The sequence below is a fragment of the Culex pipiens genome, chromosome 1, assembly GCF_016801865.2.
Source record: "Culex pipiens pallens isolate TS chromosome 1, TS_CPP_V2, whole genome shotgun sequence".
NCBI classification, from domain to species: domain Eukaryota; kingdom Metazoa; phylum Arthropoda; class Insecta; order Diptera; family Culicidae; genus Culex; species Culex pipiens.
This window is the reverse complement of record NC_068937.1, coordinates 46,525,299-46,545,632: the sequence shown is the minus strand read 5'-3', so window position 1 is coordinate 46,545,632 and position 20,334 is coordinate 46,525,299. Positions and strand designations below refer to the sequence as shown.

General features: G+C 35.3%; 1 protein-coding gene across 1 annotated transcript; it reads left to right on the top strand.

Moving 5' to 3' along the window:
* Positions 1-11,540: 11,540 nt before the first annotated feature.
* Positions 11,541-19,875, top strand: LOC120417031 (uncharacterized). Its single transcript, XM_039578974.2, has 3 exons — positions 11,541-11,694; positions 11,751-12,371; positions 19,458-19,875. Exons 1-3 carry the CDS (start codon positions 11,587-11,589, stop codon positions 19,833-19,835), a joined length of 1,107 nt encoding a protein of 368 aa, XP_039434908.1. The 5' UTR covers positions 11,541-11,586; the 3' UTR covers positions 19,836-19,875.
* Positions 19,876-20,334: the final 459 nt, after the last annotated feature.

Here is a 20,334-nt window from a genome sequence, read left to right as displayed (position 1 = left end):
ACGAATCCGAGCTCCGTTTTTTGATATCTCGTGACGGAGGGGCGGTACGACCCCTTCCATTTTTGAACATGCGAAAAAAGAGGCGTTTTTCAATAATTTGCAGCCTCAAACGGTGATGAGATAGAAATTTGGTGTCAAAGGGACTTTTATGTAAAATTAAACGCCCGATTTAATGGCGTACTCAGAATTTCGAAAAAACGTATTTTCAACGAAAAAAACACTAAAAAAGTTTTAAAAATTCTCCCATTTTCCGTTACTTGACTGTAAAAAAATTTGGAACATGTCATTTTATGGGAAATTTAATGTACTTTTCGAATCTACATTGACCCAGAAGGGTCATTTTTTCATTTAGAACAAAAAATTTCATTTTAAAATTTCGTGTTATTCTAACTTTGCAGGGTTATTTTTTAGAGTGTAACAATGTTCTACAAAGTTGTAGAGCAGACAATAACAAAAATTTTGATATATAGACATAAGGGGTTTGCTTATAAACATCACGAGTTATCGCGATTTTACGAAAAAAAAGTTTTGAAAAAGTTACTTTTTGCGTTTCTCTTTGTTTCGTCGTCCGTGTCTGTCGCGGTTGACCATGAACGGCCATGATCGATGACGACCAACTTTTTCAAAACTTTTTTTTCGTAAAATCGCGATAACTCGTGATGTTTATAAGCAAACCCCTTATGTCTATATATCAAAATTTTTGTAATTGTCTGCTCTACAACTTTGTAGAATATTGTTTCACTCTAAAAAATAACCCTGCAAAGTTAGAAAAAAACACGAAATTTTAAAATGAAAAATTTTGTTCTAAATGAAAAAATGATCCTTCTGGGTCAATGTAGATTCGAAAAGTACATTAAATTTCCCATAAAATGACATGTTCCATATTTTTTTACAGTGGAGTAACGGAAAATGGGAGAATTTTAAAAACTTTTTTAGTGTTTTTTTTATGAAAACTACGTTTTTTTCGGAATTCTGAGTACGCCATCAAATCGGGCGTCTAATTTAGCATAGCATAGCATTGGTGTCTACCCGTAGCTGCTACTTCGTTATTGACCAGGACCCCCAATCATTGCTCCGTGGACCACAGATGAAAAGTAGGAACCAATCATCACCCCTTCGCAATTTTCAAAGGTCCCTATCGTGCTGATCAATACCGACGCCGGCCACGACCAGTGGTAAGACACGGGGAAGTGGATGGGAATGTTAGTCCGATACTTGAGTGATGGGACCGCCAAATCGACTGCGTCTCCGACAAAGTATCACATGAGTTTTGAGGTGTTAGTAAGATGGGTATGAGTATGTGGGTCTCGTGGCGCAGGGGTAGCGGCTTCGGCTGCCGATCCCGATGATGCTATGAGACGCGGGTTCGATTCCCGCCTTATCCACTGAGCTTCTATCGGATGGTGAAGTAAAACGTCGGTCCCGGTTTCTCCTGTCTCGTCAGAGGCGCTGGAGCAGAAATCCCACGTTAGAGGAAGGCCATGCCCCGGGGGGCGTAGTGCCAATAGTTTCGTTTTTTTTTAAGATGGGTATGAGGTCAGGATTCACTGTGGTAGGTGATGCGACCATAAGCAATTTGTTTATCGGTTGAGTTTTTAAAATCTTAGGCAGCCGGCTGCGGAAAGATACAATGTTAATTATTTAGAAAGTTTTTTAATCGAACGCGTGCCTTCCGAGCCTTGGCGCTGTGGGAAGGACTTTTGATTTGCGAAAACTTATTAAATATTAAATGCAAAAATATAAAAATAAAAATATGCTAAATGCGTGGCAAACTCGACAGTAAACGTGGCAACCGATCGACCGATTTTTATTTATTTCGCGTCAAAAGATTAGTATTAAGCCATTGAGAAGAATGAGAAAATATTCAAAAAACAATGTAAAGTTGACTCAACCGCGCGCGGAAAAGAGATAAAACCGATGATTACAATTAGGCTGACTGGATAATCAACAGAAACAAATGCGCCCGAATCGAAGCCGAACAAAAATAAACAACTTTTCGATCAGATCTAATCATATTGGAAGATAACGACAAACCGACGGTACGAAATGATAACGACGAAATTATTTAGCGGGTAGAACCGACCACGACGCGAACGTTTAACAGCACCGAATCTACTGGAATATTCTGAAAAAATACACGCTAGCACTGAAAAAACAAGCACACACACACACACACACACACACACACACACACACACACACACACACACACAAAACAAAATACGCTCAACACCATGCTTGTTGAAAGGTATAATGTATTATTCTCAAGGCAAGCAATCGGATGCTGCGGATGAGACATTTCCCGTTTATTTCGTGAAATTTTAATTCAATGGTTTGATCTTAGACAGCCGGCTGTGGAAAGATAAAACCAAAACGATGTGTAATTAGAGGGTAAAATATTAACATCAGTGAGTTGATTTGGAGCGATTTACATACTTGTTTATTTAATTAATCGTTTAGCGTACGATCGGGATAATCCACGATGCTACAGAAAAGCCTTGCACTTGAAAATAATACTTCTCACCCTGCCTTACGAGCTGCGATGCTAAAGGAAGGTCCTGTCACGTGTACTAGAATTGCTAGCGGATAACACGAAAACATTACAAAACGAAACAAAATCTATTGAAATTGCGACATTGAAATTGTTTCTTAACTTAACGAATTTTATCAGCAAAATACCCAAAAAATAATTACAAAAACCGTCATAAAACGAGCCCGCCCGAAATTAAGTAGTCGTTTCAAATGCAACAGCTTTCTTGCAAATTCACCCGCGCCGCGTACTCAAGAACTGCAACTAAAATCTAGCGCGACGGCCGCGACGTGAACCGGTAGAGGAAACGGAATCTCGCGGCGATATAAATTAAATTTTATTTAACAGAAGTCATAATCCCGCACCGCATACACACAAACTCTCTTTTTTTCCTATCTCCCTCTTCCTCTCACACACGCACAAATACACTCACACGACATGAAACGAACTCACCCGAAAAACTTCTGACCGGCGCTTGTTTTGTCATCATCAACAACTTTGTGGCAAATAAACCCTAAATTCACCATTCCTTCACATACCAGATTTTTGACTTTGCTAAAACTCCAACTTACGATCAATATGCTCTTCTCTCTTTTCTTAAACAGATTACACTTTCAAAAAACACTCATGTTATCCAGTAAGTTGAATCGCTGTTACGCACTTTTTATCTAAAATCACGATAATTTCTTTTGTACTTCCATTCCACCACTACAACCGTTTCGAAAAATGGATTTCACTTCTTAACATAATAAAACACAAATCTAATTCACATCGATTAATTTTTCAAGCCTTTCCAAAACACTACTTGGGCAGAGCATGTCGTACGCCCATTCATCATATAAAAATATCGCTTCCTGAATTAAACTTGCCCCTTTCTAGCCAAAACTCGATAAAAGCGCTTAAATCAGCAATAACAAAAATTAAAATGTTTGGGAAAGCAAAAAAAAGTACAAACACAAACCAACACACGCGAGCACGATCGAGACAAATGTCACTTTGAAGCTTTCTCACAGCTGACAGCGCGCTGCCCTGCAGGAAAGAAAGAGTGACGTCTGGTAGCGTCTGATTTATGCACAACCGATGAAGTTTGCAACGCACTATCAAAACAATGAAAAAAATGAACTCCTCGTGGAACACCCAACGCAAATATTTAAACACTTTAAAACACATCGAAATCACACAAAAACTAAGAACCTTCACTAGGGGAAATATACCCATTTTAATCACTCTAAGCCGTTCGACCAATTCTCATCACTTTTGGTGTTTTCCGCTATTAAATCAACATTTCCGGATGTATCAACAATGGAGAGTTGCTTGCTCACTTTTATTTTAGCTATTTATTACTTTGGAACACTCAAAAACACTTTTTGAAAGCTGTAATTCATGATCAAAGTGCTGATAGGCCGATAATAGAAATAGGCTGAAAAAGGGTATAGTTCCCCTATCTCGTATTCGAAGAAGTACGAAGTAAGCTTTTTAACACTATTTTAGAATCAATACGCTGAATTAACCACGAAAAATCGCGTTCAGATCGGCTCTTACCCGAAAGGCAAACGCACTCGGCCAGTGCTGCCAAGTCCCTCCCCATCAAATCGGGCGTCTAATTTTACATAAAAGTCCCTTTGACACCAAATTTCTATCTCATCACCGTTTCAGGCTACAATTTTTTTAAAAACACCTCTTTTTTCGCATGTTCAAAAATGGAAGGGGTCGTACCGCCCCTCCGTCACGAGATATCAAAAAACGGACCTCAGATTCGTGATCAGGGACAAAAGTTACCCCTTAGGACAAAGTTTCACGCAAATCGAAGAGGGGTCAGGGCAACTGCTGTGTGAGTTGGCGGATAATTACCCATAACTTAAAACAGTACATTTAATTCAAAAAAATGCTGTGTACCAGTGTTGCAAATGAGTGATAGAAAAGCTATCAAATGATTATCTCTGCACAAGAATGCTCTTGCTCATGCTCATGCTCAAAATATAGCAAAAGTGATAAGAATAGGTTGAAAGGCTTAGTGTGACGATAATGAGTTTATTTTCCCTAGTATTTTTTTTTTCGAGCGCAGGATAAATAAGAAGCAGTTTTATGACCTTTCTTTTAAAAAATGTTATACGATTTTTGAATGATTAATCCGTGAAAACTCCAACAATCTTAAATCTTCTTTTAAGCTTGTTTTACAAATTCGGTAAATCTGCACCGATTTTGCTAAAATTTAAATACAGGATAAAATAATTCAATAAAGATTGTTGAGTATAATATTTTTTTCTGTTATCTAACGTTACTTGTGATACTTCTAGTGGCTTAACCCTTTCAGGCCTGATGGGTCATATGTGACCCAAAAATCAAAATTTTAAAAGTAGTCTATAATTTTCGTATGGTCCTCATTATCATTTTCCAATCACAAACTTAAAAAATATTTTTTTCGAAAATTCAGGCTTGAAAGGAATAAATTGATATATACATCCTAAGAGATGAGACAATTTCACTAAAGTTTTGTTTATTTTTTCGGGGTGAAATATTGCCATGTTCAACATATTTTTATTACGTTCCATGCTATGTTCAACACTATTTCTAACAAGTTAAAAGCACACAATAAAAAAATTCAAAAGTTTAAAAATTTCAATGGATAAAGATTAAACCTATAAAAGGAAATTTTAAATTTTAAATAAAATATTTTTTCAAAATGTGAAATTTAATAAAAAATGCGTAAATTATTTTTTCCGTGTACTTTTTTGCCTTTCTTACTAAAGAAAGGTATGGGGTTTACTTAATGTTTTTTAAAGGTCCTAAACATAACCAACAACTTTGCCGATGATACTAAATCGATCAGAAAATCCCTTCTCAAGATACATTTTTTCATGTATTTAAATACCCATTTTGTATGACCAGCTACCATAATTATATGAAGATTTGTATGTTAAAACTAATGATACAAAATTACTTCTTATAACAAAAAGCATGAAAGCACGAAAAAAGTTTCTTATAAATCAAAAAAATAAAATTAAAAAATCGCTAAAGAAAATGCCGTTGAGAACTGTTATAAATTTTTAAAAATAATTTAAACTAAATTTACAGAAACAAAAAACAAACATCTTCAAAACTAAAAATACTCAAAGCCAAATAACTATATTTAAAAAGGTGAAATATGCGCTGCGAAACGTTTGTCAAAAATGTTCACCAGCGATGGAATAATCATCATCAAAAGAAAATCATCGGACGTTCATCAAGAGAAAAAATCCGAAGGGATCATGGCTCTTCTCTCTCGCGCACGAAAGATCGGTAAAAGGAATCTAAAAAAATCATCATCTTGATTATTCGGTGGAATATCTTTTTCACTACTACACTTGCAAGTGTAACGTAATGCGTCGAAATATGACCTGTCACATTTTGTAGATGGGCAATGTGTGTAAACAAAGTGAAATAAATATTTTTAAGTGGTGCTGACAAGAAAATTCACAAAAAAATATCTGCAGATTGATTTTCTTGGTGCAGCTCGGGAGCGATTTTCTTTTGCGTGATGTGCCTCCACTTTCTTTCAATGGTGAAGAAAGTTCGCTAGCGAAAATGATTTTTTTTTTGCGATTATTCCATCCCAGATGTTCACAAAGGAATCGTTTTTATTAGGATCTATACAGAGGGAAATGAAATGTTCTGGGAGAATTTTCAAACACCCAAAGTCATTTGGTTGATTTTTTTTAGTATTTCTTTGGTGCTGGCACGTTTCTTGTTCCGAACAAGCATAAACATAACTAAAACTACCGAATAATAATAATTAACAGTTTTACAATGCGTGTGATTGCTGTAAATCTCGTGTTTTTGCCAACATTATTTTAAATTGATTCTGACCTTGTTGTTCCATGACCTCGTTGCTCAATTGGAACCCCGATTTGACAGTTCGATTGCAACCCTGAGAGTGACATTTCGCCTCTCCATATAGTTTTTATCAAACTCGGCAGAGTTTCCCAAGCATTTTTTTAAGTCTCGAATAAAAGTTTTACTAAATTATTTAACAACAATATTTTTCACGATTTTTTAAACTGTTGTTTTTTTTCATATTTTGTTGCTTGTGTGCTTTCTTGTAACAATTGCTGAATCAAAACCAAATTAGAAACTTTGTCATTTTATGGGATCATTAATTTCAAGAATCAATCAAACATCTACCTCCACAAGAACCAAAAATGCCATCTCCGCATGAACGCACTCGATGACGGGGCAAAATGCATCAGTTCGTCAGGATTTGGACAGCAGCTGACAGAATGAGGGACAACATTAATTTGCTATGCGTTCACTCTGTCAACAAGGAAATTTAGATATAATGTTTCCCTATGATGTTCATTAAATCACAATAAAATCAGGGTGTTGGCTACGATTTAATTATGCAAAATAATAATTGACAGCGTGTCAAAAAACGTAAAAAAATATTGCACAGAAAATTATTTTTTAAAACAACATAAGTTTAGTTTGATGCGTTCGATACGAAATATTTTTATCATGATTTTAAATAAAATTAACGAATCCCACAAGTAACCCATTCACATCGGCTTCATCAGCCAAACTGAATAATGTTTATTCCACCAATGTGTATTTCCACCAGCTGGAGTCGGAAAAGTGTGGTGGAAAACTCTCCCTCTCCTAATAAACCGAAAACCAAACGGTGAGAGTTTGAGAGAGCGAATGGCTGTGTACTCTTTCCGGTTCGGTTGTTTTTCGCAGGGGAGGTAATCGCTCGCGAGAGCAGACCAAATCTTCGTGCTTTTTGACAATGATTTTGTTGCAACTTTTAGGATTTCCTGGCGGGAGGTAAAAAAAGAGCTGAAAGTGAGTACATAAGAGCATGGTGGAAGCATTTCATCATGATCTGGAGTATGGTTTGAATCAGTAAGTCGGAATGGTATGGAAAAATTATCAAAACATCATAAAATCAATTTTAACATTAAAGTTCAGTTGATGATAAACACTCGATTCAAACCATCAAAATAATGGTAGATTAGATTCATTAGATTTATTTATGATGTTTTTTCACATAGTAAGTTTTGATGGTAATTAAATTATTTCTTTATAATTTTTATATTTTGTATTATGTTATGTCACATTAGGGTGGAATCTAGTTATATGGAAAAAATCAAAATGATAAAAATCCAATCAGCAACACAATTTTTGGGTTCCTTTTAGGGTCCCAAACAACCTCCCAAAATTTGGGAGCGATTGGTTAAGCCCACGATTGGCGCTTTGGATACAATAATTGTCAGAAATCAGAAATTCAGAAATGTATGTGTCAATTTACGGTATATTTTTTTTTTGGGTCAAGAGTGGCCATATTCAACCTTTTTTTATTATGTTCCATACTATGTTTCAAAACTACTTCTAATAAGTTGAAAGCTAATTATTAAATTGTATACCAACAAATCGACTGTTGTGTGCTATCTTGTGACAACGACCATCTTGGTCGAAAATGAGCTGTTTGTTGGAAACAAATATCTTGGTTTCTGAATGCAACAAATCAATTTTATAAACATAATTATCGCATTTTATTGATTCAACAAACATTTTGTTAGTTTGGCAAACATGTTTGTTTCCTACGATTCGATTTTTCTCAACGTGTACTGACAATTTTGAGTGTATTTTTTTACCCTCACCCTTACTGAATTATAAATATGGCTGAAGAGAAAAAAGGACGCGAAATGTATTCTTGATGTGGCTTTTTAAAGAAAATGCTGAAGAATGTGGCAAATTGGTAAGTATTCATTATCAGTATTGAATTTGAATATAATGTGTTTTATTTTTGTCTATCCAAACAGGGATGGTCGCGAACCAAATACAGTATTTGGGGTCTAGTTCAGGCCAAGGTTCCTGGTTTCCTGCTGTTATTAGGTTTGGGGTCTTTTTCCAAATACTTACTTTAGGAACAAATAGTGCCACAGTGAATCATGAATGATTATTCTAAAATAAAAGCCTTTTTCAGTATTTTCCCCACATTGGATCCACTATGATGTCAGCAGAGGATTTCCCTGGCTCCAGTTGCTGGACAACAGAGTATTATTAGAGGAATGTTTTGTGATTAATTAGGTAAATTATATAGTAAAAGGAATGTTTTTTGTGGAAAAATAAATAAATAAAACAAACAAACAATACTGTCTTTGAAAATACAGAAAAAGAAGAAGAGAAGAATAACATTTCAACCAGATTATCAGTTCAATAAAATAGTTTATTGTTCAGTATTGGGACTGATTGTTTATTTACCCAAATTGTTTTAATCACCTTAAATTGTATTGGAATTACGGGCTTTTGTCGGTATTTTTCGGTGAAATTAAACTCTCAAAATTAGAAGAAAGGAATGAAACTGATAGGTGGATAGGTGACTAGTGTCTTAGAAGAAGAGTGAAAAGGACGGAAACTAAGTCAGTGAAAGGGCCATATGAGAAAGCGTACGTGTGTGATCAAGTCTTTTAACCTTCTAATTTGGCTGTGTACAAGTTCTGAGTCGCAACCTCAGTAAGTGTACACAGACAAATCATCCCTGTGTGTCATCCAAATGACTCCAGGACGGTCACGCTTTCTCATATGGCCCTTTTGCTGACTTAGTTTCCGTCCTTTTCACTCTTCTTCTAAGACACTAGTCACCTATCCACCTATCAGTTTCATTCCTTTCTTCTAATTTTGAGAGTTTAATTTCACCGAAAAATACCGACAAAAGCCCGTAATTCCAAAATAGTTTATTCATCAAATGAAAATCTAGAGTTTTTTTTTTTCGAATGGGTCATATAAACATATGAAAGACAAAAGCTTATAGGACCTTTTTTTTTTAGAAAAAACTTTAGACATGTTTGTTGAACCATCTCATCCCTTTTTTCCTATTATCCACAAATTTGTGTTGGAACATTTTTTTTAAACCAATTCCACCTCTTGTTTTGGAAAAAAATACTAATTAATTCGGTTAAACCATTGATTTGAGCTTGTTTTGATTTGTAGGGGATATCTGTGCACACTTGTGACACCTAGTATAATTTTACTTTTACTTTTTCAGATTTTTGTTTACATTATTTACTGTATCTTTTATATGGTGTAATCAATTTGGTTGAAACATGGAACATTTGTTTGTTTAGCTTTTGTATACGAACCGATTGTTCCAAAAAGTTTGACTCCGAAAAAATAAAAAAAATTAATAACAAGCGATAGTTTCAACACTTAAATAAATAAGTGTCTTAAAATGCATTTTACACTAGTTCAGTTGTTTTGCATTGCAATCATTAGTTTTTAAAAAAATGTAAGATTTGACGAAAACAAAAATTTTAGCGAAAAAAAAACTTTGTGCGGTTCTGAACATTGTAAATTTAAAAAATTCAATAGTTTTTTAATCACCCCAATCATGCTCAAAATGATTTTAAACGCAGGAGATTGCATTTTAAATTGATTTCAGTTGATTGAACTTTAATTTCTATTCAAATTTAGAAGATTTTTGAAAACATATTTTTTTTGCCTCCTGATTTTTCGGGCCGACTTTGAAGAGGGGGTGACAAAAACTTAAATTTTTTTTTAAATTTCATCATCCCGATACGAGAATCGAACTCACGACCTCTGGATTGGAAACCCAGCACGCCGCTAGTCGAAACCCATCCCCTACCGGTCAGTACTCCCAGTGAGCATATTTACTCCTTTAAGGGATCTGACTTTGCCGAGCCAGACAGGAATCGAACCCATCACCATCCGCTTACAAGGCGAAACCCGTAACCTCACGGCCACGGAAGCTCGGCAAAAAAATAAAATTTGTACCAGCCTGAAATAATGTTTAAAGATGTGAAACTTAACAAAAACTGATGGAAGTTTCATCAGCTCTTTTTTGAAAAATTTTAAATACAATAATTTTCAAAAATGTGAAATTTAGCAGAAGGTTCTAAAAATTCCAAACATTTTTTGACAGAAAGTCTGTCACCATTCAGAGATATAATATTACCTTTTTAACTGTGAATCTATTTCAAGCAGTCCTAATGGCACAAAATTGATTAGAAAATTTCGTTTAAAGATGTTCGTTATTAATTATAAACAAATAACATTAAAGCAGATTGCAAACAACAACAACAGCATTCAATGAAATAATGTTCCAAGACATTTTTTTTTAAATTTATACTTATTCAGATTATTTTTCCATTCATTCAGTCAAAAATAATATTGAGTGTCCAATCACAATCGGTGACTTTTCACCTCAATTTTAAATACTAGGAACATTCATTCATTCGTGAAATATTGTGGTTTTCGCTATTCAGTGATTTCAAATGTAAGAGGTGCCACATTTACAAAAGGAAGTTTGAGACAAATGTTATTTGACTTCCAAAGGATGACAACTGAATCGAAAATTCAAGAAAAACATTTTGGTTTTTCGTAGCCAACCACCAACACACACAAAATCGGAAGAAGTTGTCCCGATCCCTCTTCGATTTTCTGAAAAACGTGTCTATGTAAAAACCAGAAAAACAAAAAAGGGTTGTACCGTACCATCGTCACGAGATATCGAAAAATGGACCTCGGATTCGTGATCAGGCAATAAAATTACCGCTTAAAGCAAAGTTTCAGGATATCGAAGAGGTGTCGGGGTTAGTGTTGTGTGGATTAGCAGAGAATGACCCAAATAATTCTTAATTGTTTTGTTATTGCAAAATTCTTGGCCGAAGTTAAAAAAATCAAAAAGAGTTTCCACAATTCTCACTCTCAGCTAAAATTAAGGTTTATATCAATACATTCTTGTCCGACCATTTTGCGAAAGTTTGAGGTTATGTTTGGGCATTGAAAATTGTAACCTTAAAGTTTTATCAAGACAGAAATACGTCAATCTAGTTGGCAATCACACTGTCAAATTATGTGATTGTACAAAGCAACAGGTCATTCCAGAAGACAAACATAAACAAACAACCTCGGCCAACACTGCGCATGTCTTTCAAGAAACACGTGCGTCCGTTGGCAACTGCTCGAATTCCTGTTCCAGGGCAACAAAATAAACAGTTCTCCATTTTTTCTACAAACCTTTCATCAAGTCTTTTTAAAAGCAAGCAAAATTGAGTAAAATGCCCCACAAATACAAAATTAAACCGTCCAGATATGAATCTAACGATCCGGAAGTTAAGGCAGAAATGCGGAAGTTTATCCAACAGTTTGAGGAACGGTTGAAAAAGGTAGTTTTCAGATCAAACCACAGCTTGCAACTAATTTCAACTTGTAACCCATCCAGAAACTCCAACACTCCCCGATCGACATCGACCTTACCCACGTAGTCCCCCGCCAGCTGTACGGCCGGACGGGGAAGATTGTCCCGCTGAAGCCGTACGATGACCGAGAGTTTGAGCAGATCGTACGCTGCCGGATGGAGGAGGCATTCCGCTGCTACAACCTCGAGGACCAGGACACGGACAGTCTGAGTCCGGAAACGGGCGACAAGGACGAGGACGATGACGGTGACGGCGAGGATCGGCTGTCCAAGTTTGAGATGCGGATCGACCCGAAGACAAAGCCTCGCGAGCTGAAGCTCAAGGAGGTCAACTGGATGGAGAGCTTCCTGCGGAAAACGCGCAAAGAGCGAATCAAGTGGCAGACCAAGCTGTACAAGTCGGACAAGAAACTGCTCGAAAAGCCGCTGTTTGAGCAGGTCGAAGAACTGATCGACTTGGGGGCGCAGGATTTTGCCGAGTGGCTCAACACGCTGGGCGCGGAAAAGTCCAACATTACGAAGGACATCATCAAGCAGCTGTTTTCGATCGGGGTGGAGGGCGATTCGGCGAAGGCGTTGTATGTGGAACCGAAGGAGATACGGGCGATTCCGGCGGAGGTGGCGCGCGATTGGAACTTGCACTACGTGAGTATGGTGATAATGTTGTGGGTAGAGGGTGACGATTCCCGAGATTTTCAATTTCCCGGGAATCGAGAGTTGAACTTGGCCATTTCCCGGGAATTCCCGGGACCCGGGAGTTTTTTTTTCGTTGCCAACAGTGGCAATAATTTAAAAGACAATGTAATAATATTGTTTTTTTTTTTCAATCAATTAAGTTACATTTAGTTCATACTTATTCTAAGAAACGTTAACTTCAGTATCCTCTTTACCTGAGGAACTATATTTACCTTTTGATTTTTTTCTAAATCTGCAAAAACAAGATCGTTTCTTGAGCTTTTTCTGTCTCAAAATTGTAGTCTAAAATGTTAACGAATCTTTATTCGCACTGAGTAATTTTTAAAAAGTTTCACAAGCTTGTTCCATGACTTTTGTGAAGTAAAAACTAATAGCTAATATATAATTTCCCAGTATCGGGATTCGGGATATTTGCAATATGAAAAACAACGAATTAAAAACAACAATTTAAACTTTTTTTTCCTTTTTAAGGTTAACTGTAAATATTAATTAAAGAAATATTTACAGTTATCAGGAAAACCCGAATGATCACAATTGTTTTTCTAAAATATAATTGAATATTGAGGTTGACATGAAACACAAAATGACTTATTGACATCAAGAAAGGATTGATACAGCGAAATTACCCTAGAGAGGATTGCTATGCTAGAGAGAGGATATGGAAATTGAACTTATTTTGAAAAAGCCTTTCCTTCTTTGAATTAATTAATAAAAATAATAAGAAAAAAAACTTAAGATTTCATTTCTGGGGTGTAACTGCTAAGTATGCTTCAAGATAAATTTTGGGGTCCATTATTTTTTGGCTTCTCTCAGTTATAGTTATTGGAATTTTTAACAAGTTAAATTTTAAACTTTTTGAATAAGAAGATCAGAGAAGCATTGGTTTATTCAAACTTGGACATCGAACATTGAACTTCTAATGTTCTATACAATTGAGAAATTGTATAATATTTATAAGTATAAAATTTCCCGGGAGTCTCGACCGAATTGCAAGGGAATCGAGAGTTCCAAAAATGGTCGATTTCCCGGGAAAATTTTCCCGGGAATTCCCGCTCGTCACCCTCTAGTTGTGGGGGAGAGCTTTTATCCAGAAACGGGGGAGCTTTCGAGCAGTCAGGGATGCCAGAAGTATTGGGTTAAAATATTCAATTATTTGAGCTTTCAATTGCAGGATTTTTATTCAGTGTTATACAAATTATGGATGGGCCTCGTGGCGTGGTGGTTAGCAGCTTCGGCTGCCGATCCCTAAGTTGCTATGGGGCGCGGGTTCGATTCCCGCCTTATCCTCCTGGCCTTCTATCGGATGGGGAAGTAAAACGTCGGTCCATTTGCGTAAAAGAGGTTTTTGGTGACTCACCACACATAACCTTCGGACGCCTAGACATGAGCAAAACTTGCAACAGACACCACAAAAGACCCGGGGGTCGTTAAAGTGGATTGCTTTACAAATAATGGTGTCTAATTTCCTATGGCTTGAGTTTTGTTATTCATTGGAAAATCATTTAAAAAAATATGTGACATAATAGTTTGCTCATAATTTATTATTTAAGCAAATGTAAAGCTTTCTTACTATCGTAGACTAAACCAATTACTCCAACACTCAATTCAGTATCTAGTGATCAAGGGGCGGTATGACTTTTTCTATTTTCTGTCCATATGCCGCAAATTTGTAGCTTAAAACCTTGAGAATTTCTATCAAAATGATTTTTGTTTACATGGCAACATTAGGTGCTTCATGAAATCACATGGCTTTCCCCTAAATATTTTTGTTGGGAAAAAAAATCCCCACACTCAAAAATATTTGCTGAAACATTAAGGCAGTTGCATATATTTTTCAAAATTTATGTCGCCCCCTTCAAAAACCGTCCGAAAATCAGCGACTAAAAATGATATTTTTTCAAAAAACTTCAAAATTTCAATTGAGGTAGGAGTCTAATCAACTGCAAACAATTTGAAATGCAATTCCTTCGTTTAAATTATTTTTGTAATTCCGTTGTGAAAATTCTCGAACGACGAAACATCCTACTTTTCCTTACCAAAAATTACAGAATCAAATAGTAACCCTTTTCAAAACAAATGCTGAAAAGTAATACTTAAAAAAAAATATGGACATTTAATTTTTGCAATTCCGTCGTGAAACTACTTACTTTTCCTGTCATTCTTGAACGACGAAATAGCCTACTTTTCTGTACCAAAAATAACAGAATCGAATAGCAACACTTTTCAAAATAAATGCTGAAAAGTTCTACTTTTCAGCACTGAAATGGGTGCTGAAAAGTTGAACTTTTCAGCACTTGTTTCGAAAAGTAACACTTTTCGAATTTTTTTTGATTTAAACGATTTATTGACAAAATACATGAAAATTCGACTTAAAATTTCACTCAATGGGTGTTTTTCGAAATTGCAAAAAATGTTGTATGGAACTCGTTGCAAAACTTGATTTTTCAGCACTCGTCGTATTTATCCAACTCGGTGAACCTCGTTGGATAAATGTACGACTCGTGCTGAAAAAATCCTCTTTTTGCAACTTGTTGCATAAACTACTATTATAATTCTGTTCAAAGGGTGTTTTCGGAATTTTCAAAAAATGTTGTGTGGAATTCTAATCTAATCTAATCTAATCTAACACAAACGCAGCCAGTCCGATGAAAGCATGCTGGAAAGTCTTGTGATTAGATTACGCCCCAAGCACTTTTGTAAAGCACTTTTTGTAAGCACTTTTTTTTTTGAAAATGTATTGCAAAAATTAAAGCGGCCAGCCCTACTACGTTGTGTTTACCGCAGAGAGGATTCTGAGAACGGATCACATTTCACAGAATCTAAGCGGAGGAAGGATGCGTGGACATACCGTACCAAACGCTCCAGTTTACAGTTTCATATGTGTTTTGTATAATGTGTTAAGTGTGAAATATACCTAGTGTGGTTATATAATAGGCCGTCCCAAAAAAAATAAAAGTTGTTAAATCTTTGGTGCTCACCCCTAGAATGATAGATTAGGATGTCAGGAACAATGTTTTCATACAATAAAAAAATCCCAAAAATGGTTTACAACTCGCGCGCGGAGCTTGAATGAAAAAAGTGCATTTTTCGAGTATTTTTCAGAAATGCGCGTAACAATCATACTAAAGTCATTCTAATTTGGTCGCCTTGGGCTTCAAGTTATAGTTTTATGTCCCCTGAACAAATTCCTGTACAGACATGGTCCATAAAAGCTTGTGTTTGAGCATGGCATGGCGTTTTAGGGAGAAAAATTTGTATTTTTTAGCTAAAAAATTTCAAAAATCACTCCCCAAAACGAGCCAAAACATTTTGCAGCCAAAACTAATGCATTCAGCTTATAGGAAATTTTACGGAGATCATTTTTCTTTTTTTGACATTCAATTTTTGTCAACGCAAAGCCGAGATATTTGCATTTTAGTGAACAAAAAGCGACGAATTTTCAAAATTCTTAGTATATACATAAAACATGGGCTACTATGATTACAAACGAGAAGGCATATATTTTGGATATTTTTATTTTGTTCGCTCAAAAACGATATTTGTTAATAACATTTCATGAAAAAACATGAGATTTTCTCACAATGTGACGTAAACGACGGATAAACATAAATCAAAAGTAATTTTATTAAAGTTTGTATATCCAAGCTGTGAACGTGATTTTTTTGCATGTACATTCGATTGAAACAAATTCATCTATAAAAAAAAATATTTTTTTCAAAAATAGTTACCCATAAGAACATTATTTGTTCATATCGAGAAGATCACAGAGCAATACTTATAAATATGTCGTTTACGTCACATTGTGAGAAAATCTCATGTTTTTTCATGAAATGTTAACAAATATCGTTTTTGAGCGAGCAAAATAAAAATATCCAAAATATATGCCTTCTCGTTTGTAATCATAGTAGCCCATGTTTTATGTAAAAAACGCTTATATACTAAGAATTTTGAAAATTCGTCACTTTTTATTCACTAAAATGCAAATATCTCGGCTTTGCGTGGACATAAATTGAATGTCAAAAAAAGAAAAATGATCTCCGTAAAATTTCCTATAATGCATTAGTTTTGGCTGCAAAATTTTTTGGCTCGTTTTGGGGAGCGATTTTTGAAATTTTTTAGCTAAAAAATACAAATTTTTCTCCCTAAAACGCCCTGCCATGCTCAAACACAAGCTTTTATGGACCATGTCTGTACAGGAATTTGTTCAGGGGACATAAAACTATAACTTGAAGCCCAAGGCGACCAAATTAGAATGACTTTAGTATGATTGTTACGCGCATTTCTGAAAAATACTCGAAAAATGCACTTTTTTCATTCAAGCTCCGCGCGCGAGTTGTAAACCATTTTTGGGATTTTTTTGTTGTATGAAAACATTGTTTCTGACATCCTAATCTATCATTCTAGGGGTGAGCACCAAAGATTTAACAACTTTTCATTTTTTTGGGACGCCCTATTATATTATCAATAAAATTAATAATGCAATATAATGATCATTCAATATAATCCCTTCACCTATATTTAAGGGGTTACATACATGTAAAAAATCACAAAATTTCATATTTCAGAAAATTTATTAAATCACCTTAAAAGATGATTTTCAATCACTCCTGAAAGTTTCATGAAGATATTTTATGATTTAAGTAAGTTACAGACGATTTAAGCTGAAATTTTTGCCATGCGCAAAGCTAACTGTCAAACTTCGCGAGCGTTTTTCTCTGAACACAGAGTTGATTTACGGGTGCCACGATATCTCGAGATGGGATGGACCAAATTGGTTGAAATTAGGGGTGAAGACTCGAAAGACATATTACGTGTGCATGACAAAGCCCAGTTTTGAAATTTTGCATTTTTAAAAAATACAAAAATCGAAAACTTTTGATTTTTAATATGAAAAACATAAAAATATTGTTATCTTTTTTTAAAATATTTTTTTTTGAAAATCGGCCTTCGTCATGCACACAGGACCGGTTTAGCGAGTCTTCACCAAAATTTTGAGCCGATTTGGTCAATGCAGTGTTGAGATATCGTGGCACTCGTTTTTTGAAAATGCTAACTTCATATAGCTGTATCTCGGCAATGATACAACCAAATTTCTTCAAATTTATTTTGTTAATAGTTGAAAATGTATATTTTAATGTCCTGAAAACAGATTAAAAAAAAGTTTAAGTTTGTGCTCAAACCAACCTCTGACATTTTTGCCGATTTACATGTATGTAACCCCTAAATAACCACGCACCCAAGCACACAAACAGCGACACAAAAGAAATGAAAATGAGCATGCAAAAAACAAGACAGCGCGTACCCGTGGTCAGCGCACTAATGATGCCATTATTTAATTATAATAACCACGCACCCAAGCACACAAACAGCCCAAAAAATGTTGTGTGGAATTCGTTGCAAAACTTGATTTTTGGCAACTTGTTGCATAAACTTCTATTTCAGCATGTCTGGGATCGATCAAAAATATTTTGATTGTTTGTGAAATTCCGGTGTAGTTTTATTTTTTGTAAAAATAAATCGTCAATACTTAGATTTTATAAAAACTAATGATTGGAAAGCAATTGGGCGCGTGTAAAATGCATCATTCAAATGTTAATACCGTGGCTTGTTATTTCCATTTTCATTTTTTCCCCCAGCCTCACCCAAATCGACCTCGTTGGATAAATGTACGACTTGTGCTGAAAAAAATCTTCTTTGCATAAACTACTTTTTCAAAAAGATCGGAATTCACGAATGTTTCATTTTTTTACATTCCAAATCGTATCATTAGTTGCTGAGACATCGGCATTAGAAAATGGATGTTTGGGTTAGACTTAGAAAACTTCAATTTTCCTATTTCTTTTTCTTTAAGCCGCTGGATCTCAGCAATCAGAGGTCCAATCTTCATTGTCTCTTCGACAATTTTATAGCAAATTATCTGAGCCTTTGAAAAAAATATTTTCATAAATAGTCACTCATTGTTACTATATTAAAAAATCGAAAAACTCAAAAAATTTCACTGAAATCAAAATTTCGATGGCTATATTTTGAGTGAGGTACTTTATCAAAAAATCTGTAAAGTACTTTTCAGTTGCAAATTCAAATTTACATAAAAAAATTAGGATGACAAAATTTTGTGTACAAAATTTCGATTTTTTCCAAAAATTACTATTTTTAAAAAAATCACAACTCGGCGGCAAATTTTTGGACCATACATGGTTCAAAAGTAACGTGTTTTGGTCCCCTGAAACATATAAAAATACCTATTTTGGGAAATTAAGTTATTGTGAAAAAAAAATAATAATCGTCAAGATTTTTTTTTCGTGATTATATTTTTTTCTGAACAGTCCTCTTCAATATCTTCAACTTTGCCGAAGGCATCAAATTGATATTGAAACTTGTATGGGTTAACCAATAACGCAAAATGGCTTCTTTTGTCAGAGGGCAGGCCCCCATAACGTTTGAGCCAATTCAAATGGCCCAATAAGCCGATTTCGTAAAGAATTGCTCAGTTAATTTATTTTTTAAACAAAAAAATTGCCTGATTCAAGGGCAGCCATTTATAAAAAATCTTTGCTTGCATTGTTTTTTCATTAGAAAAAAGATATTTTCCAAAAGCTGACATGCATTTTTATTTTTAAACATAAAATCAGTTTTAAGTAAAATATAAATAGTGATTATTAGATCAGCAGCACAAATTCCGAGTATAATTATTTTCGTTGTTGTCCTCATTATTACCAACAACTTTGCCGAAGAAACCAAATCAATGCAAAAAATTGCTTCAAAAGAAACACATGTTTGAATAATTACATATCATTTTGTATGGACAGCTGCAAAATTTGTGTGAACATACAATTGGATAGCCTCATCAAAAATTAATTCGGAATTAAATCAACCAAATGAAATAAAAATAAAATAATAAATTAAAACAATCATTTGCACTTTTTTCGTTATCTATCATTTCAATCAAAATTCCAACACTGCCGCTACTATCCGAGCTTTATCTCTACAGCAGTGAAAAGCTTTTCCATAATGTTTCCCTCCGTTTCCCCGCAGATGGCACTGCAGCGCAAAATCGCCCAAGTTATGCGTAGTGACCGGGCGCAGGCCAAGGTACGCGAACGGCACGTGGCCTTTGGACGTACGCTGCCGATGGAGATGCGCCGGTTCCGGCGGTTTGACGACATTGACGAGATCGTACCGAACTTCCCGCCGGAGACGAAAACGTTCGAGAAGGTGTTCAAGGGTATTTGCCATTTGAGGAGTGTTCGCGTGCTGGTGGATCACCTGAAGCAACATCCGGAGATTCATCGGCCCAAGTATCTGGTCGATCTGGGCATGTTCCGCGAGAAGGAGGCCAAACCGGACGATTACGTGCCACTCTACGACAAGTACTTCAAGTGGACCGCTTCGGAGGGGATAACGCCACGCTAAATTGGAATTGCATTTATTTTTTGAATTTGCTTCACATTGACTCAATAAAGCAATAGTCGGAATAGTCTGTATGATAAAAACCACAAAAAAGGTAGATAAAATGTCAGACGAGGATATCACCAGACCAGGATTAATAAACTTTTTATCGAAGCGCATGCGTTGACGTGGGAAATTATTGTTTTTGGAAACGCGTCATGGAATGTGATATCAATGACCAATCGCAAGGAAATGGTTTTCGCGTGTTGATGCTTTTTAGTTGGTAACGACCAACGGTTAGTCTGCTGAGCTCTTGGGTTGAATGATATAACTGAATTGTAAAAAAGTAAACCAACAATATAAGAAAATGTAAAACGGTAAAAATATGTGTTCCTAGTGAAATACAATGTATTTTTGAAATTCCAGTGTTAAACTACTAACTTTTCCTGTAATTCTTGAACGATGAAATAGCCTACTTTTCTGTACGAATAATAACAGAATCGAATAGCAACACTTTTCAACC